Raw genomic sequence first — 6,000 nt, forward strand, 5'->3', positions numbered from 1 at the left:
AACAGATTTTCAGTGTAGACGAAATAGCTTTATATTGGAAGAAGATGCCATCTAGGACTTTCATAGCTGGAGAGGAGAAGTCAACGCCTGGCTTCAAAGCTTCAAAGGACAGACCAACTCTCTTGTTAGGGACAAATGTAGTTGGTGACTTTAGGTTGAAGTCAATTCTTATTTACCATTCTGAAAATCTTAGGGCCCTTTAAAACATCTACTGTGCCTGTGCTCTATTAATAGAACAAAGGCTGGATGACAGCACATCTGTTTACAATACGTTTTACTGAATATTTTATGCCCACCACTGAGATCTACTGCTCAGAAAAAAAATTCCTTTCAAAATATTACTGCTCATTGACAATGCACCTGTTCACCCAAGAGCTCTGATGGAGATGTACAGTGAGATTAATGTTGTTTTCATGCCTGCTAACACAACAGCCATTCTGCAGCCCATGAATCAAAGAGTCATTGCGACTTTCAACTTTTACTATTTAAGAAATACATTCCTCTGAGGGATCTGGGCAAAGTAAACTGAAAATCTTCTGGAAAGGATTCACCATTCTAGATGCCATTAAGCACATTTGTGACTCATGGGAAGAGGTCAAAACATCAACATTAACAGGAGTTTGGAAGAAGTTGATTCCAATCCTCATGGACGACTTTGAGGGGTTCAAGACTTCAGTGGAGGAAGTAAATGCAGATGTGGCAGAAACAGCAAGAGAACTAGAGTTAGAAGTGGAGCCTGAAGATGTGACTGAATTGCTGCAATCTCATGATAAAATTTTAATGGACGAGGAGTTGCTTCTTATGGATCAACAAAGAAAGTAGTTTCTTGAGACGAAACCTACTCCTGGTGAAGCTGCTGTGAGACTGCTGAAATGACAACACAGGGTTTAGAGTATTACATAAACTCAGTTGATAAAGCAGTGACAGGGTTTGAAAGGAATGACTCCAATTTTGAAAGTAGTTCTGCTGTGGGTAAAATGCTATCAAACAGCATTGCATGCTACAGAGAAATCGTTTGTGAAAGGAAGAGTCAACTGATGTGATAAACTTCATATTGTCTTATTTGAAGAAACTTCCACAGCCACCCCAGCCTATAGCAACCACCACCATGATCAGTCAGCAGCATCAACGCTGAGGCAAGATCCTCTACCAGCAAGAAGATTATGACTCACTGAAGGCTCGGACAATGGTTAGCAATTTTTAGTAATAAAGTATTTTTAAATTAAGGTATGTGCATTGCTTTTTTTTAGACATAATGCTATTGAACACTAAATAGACTGCAGAACAGTGTAAACATAACTTCTATAGGCACTGGGAAACCAAAAAAGTCGTGTGACTCACTTTATTGCTGTGGTCTGGAATGAAGCCTGCAATATCTCTGAGGTATGCTTGTAATGCCTTCCCCTGTCAGGCCTGCTCAAAGGGAAGATAAGGATCCAGAGCAAACGCGTGTGAAATAGACCTACGAGTCATCAGTGTTTGCTTACCCATGAGTTTGGTCTTCAACTACTTCTTTGAGCATTTCAGAGATATGTTTCAGTGCCTGGTGCCGAAGTCCCTGTGGGATATCTGTGGGTGGAGAGAGCCATCAGAGAGGAGCTGAAGAAAAGTCAAACCTATTAGGAGTCATCTACAGCTAAGACCAGAAGAGGCCTTTTGGAGGAAAGGCCTTAATTTTCCTGGGCCACAGAATCGGTACCACTGCTCTCATGCTGATCCCAGCCAGAATCTATGTCTCTGGCCTGGGAAGAAAGATCTGTCAGTGTTACACAGAGCTAAACTCAAAGGCTCTTTAACTCGGGTACATGGGAGTGGACAGAGACTGCACAGGCAGCCCACCGTAGGGTTTACAAAGGCTATGTGGAAGATGCCCCAGGTTTTTTTCTTTTCTACTCACCTACCCCCTCCTCTATATCACTAGTAATCTGTGATTTCAACATACATGGAGATTATAATAAAATAATCAACAAGGAATTAGGAATGGGCTGCCCAACTGTTTTTCTACGATTGTGATGAATTTAGAATAAGATTTCAGGTGTATAGTTTTTTTAAAAAAAAAAAGGTCAGAAAAAAAAATATGGGTATCATACAGACAAATGTCTTTTCTTTAGTTAGTTTTTCTGGTTTCACAATTTTCCCATGGTCTTAAACACTTCTGAACATGTATCTGTAGTTCTAAACAACATCTGAAAAAGGCTACCACATTTCCATGTAGTGATAGGTTCTGTAATTAAATACACGAGAAAGATAATGTAAGTGATACAATAACCACTACTACCCCACAAATGTTAAAGAATCATAAATTATCTCTCTCCCTCTTCTGAACTCCCATAACTCTTGATTTGCAGGCTTTGAAGGCATTTTTGTTTTCTTCTTTTTATTAGTTGTTTAGATATGTATTTTATGTCTTCTTTACTTGTAGCTCCTGGATAGTCAGGGCTCATAAGTGACCCATCTTTTATGCCTACAAGACTTTACAGTGGGCACAAAATCAATTTCTGATGAATAGAAGATTCTACTGTTAAAAAACACTTCAATTTGTGAATGTAACATCATTTTTCCGAATGTAACATGCAGAAAACTGTTCTAGGAACTAGCAGAGGTAGTCTTTTGTTTATAGATTTCCAAATTTAAAAAATAACCCCAATACTTTTTCTGGAGCTCATTCAGTTGCTCACATAGGCTGACCTTAGGCTTTGCTCATCTGACTTAGGCTGTGAGACGTGGCCCTGGAAAGTGAATTACTGACTTTTCTGTCTTGTTATTAAAGTTTTCCCATTGTGTCCCCACAGGTTAAGTTCCACAAAACAGTTGACTAGAGATCCCACCAGGCCTGTCACCGCCTCCACCTCTAGCATCTGAGAGGACAGCATCAAATGGGTCACTTTGGGTGAGAACCTAATCTTTTAGAACAAGGAAGAGGAACTTTGATTTTGTAAAATGCTCTGAAACCTCGAATCATACTTTTCTCAAGTGAATTTACTTACTCAAGTCTCAGGAAAAAGCCAGGGAAAAAAATGGCATAAAAAGGAAATATTATGGATTCTTTTACTCTTTTCTCTCCTCTTTCCTTCCATGGTCAGATGAATGCCTTTTTCTATGGCACAGAGTCTGTCTTGTGTCGGTGTTGCCTCTGCTTCAGATTTCAGGCTTTAGATGGGAAGGATGTCTATATTCTCTATTTCTGAAATGTTTCCTAAACAGGAGCTCACAGGCATGTTAACAGATCAACATCAGTGGAATCAGGGCAGAATCATCACTTCCCCAACTGGATATGGCCTCTGGAAGGCTGGCAAATGAAATCAGAGAGGGCTGTGGTCTAATACACTTACTGAATTCTTTCAAAAGGCTTCCCTTGGCTTGGTTAGGAGAAATTTCCACTAAACTTCCTTGGCTTCATTCATCATTTTATCTTTTCTTTTGCAACAGGGGGCACAGAGTAGAAAGAATGAGATACAAATAAACATACTGTTTTATTCCAAATCAGCCAAGTCTTAGCCTGTTCCTGGCATCCAGGTAGATCTGGCTGGCACGAGCAGAGGCCTTGTGTTATCCAGAACAGACTATCAGAACTCAACTAGAGGCCATTTTGTTCTTTTTTCTTTCTTTTGGTAAATGATTGTAACTGGGAAGTCAAGCAAATTCTCACATCAAAATCCACAGAATTTGAGACCCTGAGAGCTTAAAGGATGTAAGCAATGACCAATTCCCTTTACAGAGGAGGAACTGGGAGGAAACAGTTATAATTTAATCAGTGTATCCCAGAAGTTATTTTAATATGGGCAGAATCAACCTTCACATACCTTTCGGGTGTTGGAGTAGCACCATGACAAGAGACGGAGAAGCATAAGGAAAGTAGGTCTTGAATGCAAACTTCAGCTACAATAGAATCAAAAATTCAAAACCATTTGAACATTAGCATTGGAAAGGGTATTAAGAAAATACAAAATCTTGCATCCTCTGCCCCAAAAAGACCCTCTACTTTCTGTGGTCAGAATGTTCCCTTGCATGCTTATCAAAAAAAAAAAAAAAAATTCTCCTAATAATCTTGTAAATATGTTCCAAAAAAATTAAACCTTTTTAAAGTCACCTTCTAGGACTTAAGAAAAATAAAGTTATACTCCTGATGTCTTCACCTCACATGAACTCAATTATATACATAAATCTTTTATTTAAGTGAGAGTTTCTAAGGCAGTTGTGAGATGGTTTTTTTATAATCAAAAAAGCATAAAACAACAATGGTGCTCACAATACTTGGAGGGCCAAAGTGCTATCCTATCTATGCCCTCAGAAGGCACAGAAGTTTTGAAGTACTTTTGTAAAAAGTTGAGGTAAAATCTATAAGCAGTGAAGTACAAGGGCTTTAAGTGCACAATTTAATGACTTTTGGTAAATGTGTAAATCCAACGTGACCATCACTCCAATCAAGACACAGAACATTTTTTTTTTTTTATTCTTTTGCGGTACGTGGGCCTCTCACTGTTGTGGCCTCTCCCGTTGCAGAGCACAGGCTCTGGACGCGCAGGCTCAGCGGCCATGGCTCAGGGGCCCAGCCGCTCCGCGGCATGTGGGATCTTCCTGGACCGGGGCACGAACCCGTGTCCCCTGCATTGGCAGGCGGACTCTCAACCACTGCGCCACCGGGGAAGCCCAAGACACAGAACATCTCGATCACCCCAGAAAGTTCCCTTGTGGCTGTTATAGTCAATCCCTCCACCCCATCCCGGCAACCGATATTTTATTTCAACAAGACAGAGTAGTTTTGTGTTTTCTTGAATTTCACACAAATAGAATCATAAGAGGATGTATTTTTGTGTGTCTGGCTTCTTTGGCTCAACATGTTCTTTTGCAACTCATCCATGCTATTGTGTATGCGGAGTTCATTTTTGAAAAAATTGCTCTGAAGTAGTCATTGTATGAATACACTATGATCTGTTTATTTATTCTCCCATTGATGGGCACTTGGGTTGTTTCCAGTTTGGGGCTGTTATGAATAAAGCTGCAGTTAACATTCACATTTATGTCTTTTTGTGGATATGTGCTATCATTTCTCTTGGGTAAATACCATAGGAATGGAATTAGTAGGTCATAGAGTAGATGCTTGTTTAACTTTCTAAGAAACTGCCATGTCATTTTTCAAAGTGGTTGTACCACTTCACACTCCCATCACAATTTATGAGAATTTCAGTTGCTCCACATACTTGTCAACTTTTGGTATTGTCAATCTTATTAATTTTAGCAATATTAGTGGGTGTGAAATATTACCTTATTATGACTTTACTATTCATTTTCCTGATGTGTTTACTGCCAACTTATACGTATTTTTTGAAGTGTGTATTCAAGTCTTTTGTCCATTTTTAAAACTGAGTTGTTTCTTATGTTCTTGAGTTGTAAGAGATCTTTATATATTCTGGATATAAGTCCCCTGTCAGATACATGTATTGAAAATATTTTTTACCTGCTGGTGGATTGCTTTTTCATTTTCTTAAGGATGTCTACAAACACCAGAAGTTTTAAATTCTGATAAAGTCTAATTTATCCATTTTTCTCATATTGCTAGTGCTTTTCTGCATTCCTTCTAAGAAATCTCAGATTATCCCAATGTCAAAAATGATATTCTTTTCATTTTCTTCTAGGAGCTTTATGGCTTTAGCATTTATTTTGAAGTCTATGATCCATCTCAAATTAATTTTTGTGTTTGTGAGGTAGAGGTTCATTTTTTCCTACCTGCATATCCACTTGTTTCAGTGCTGTTTGTTGAAAACTTTCCTTTCCCCATTGATTTTCCTGGCATCTCTGTCAAAAATCAGTTGACTACATATTAATATATGTATGGATCTATTTCTAGACACTATTCTGTTCCACTGATCTATCCTTTTGCCAATACCTAACTGTCTTGGTCTTGATTACTATAGCTTAAAGTCTAGAAATCAGGTAGTTTGAATCCTCTGATTTTTTTTTTTTTTTTTTTTTTTTTGCCTTTTAAATTTTTTTTGTCTA

General features: G+C 38.5%; 1 protein-coding gene across 3 annotated transcripts in view; it reads right to left on the minus strand.

The window, feature by feature from the left end:
- Positions 1 to 6,000, minus strand: part of FANCC (FA complementation group C) — a 261,961-nt gene that overhangs the window by 13,349 nt on the left and 242,612 nt on the right. For all 3 annotated transcript variants that reach the window (XM_024753883.1, XM_024753885.1, XM_024753884.1), the window contains 2 exons: positions 3,804 to 3,879; positions 1,488 to 1,569 (listed from right to left, as the gene is read on the minus strand). In XM_024753883.1, the coding sequence (XP_024609651.1) occupies positions 1,488 to 1,569; positions 3,804 to 3,879 (158 nt within the window). The remainder of the gene's footprint in view (positions 1 to 1,487; positions 1,570 to 3,803; positions 3,880 to 6,000) is intronic.

This window comes from Neophocaena asiaeorientalis, unplaced genomic scaffold (assembly GCF_003031525.2).
Source record: "Neophocaena asiaeorientalis asiaeorientalis breed wild unplaced genomic scaffold, Neophocaena_asiaeorientalis_V1.1 scaffold220, whole genome shotgun sequence".
In the NCBI taxonomy this organism is placed as follows: Eukaryota; Metazoa; Chordata; class Mammalia; order Artiodactyla; family Phocoenidae; genus Neophocaena; species Neophocaena asiaeorientalis.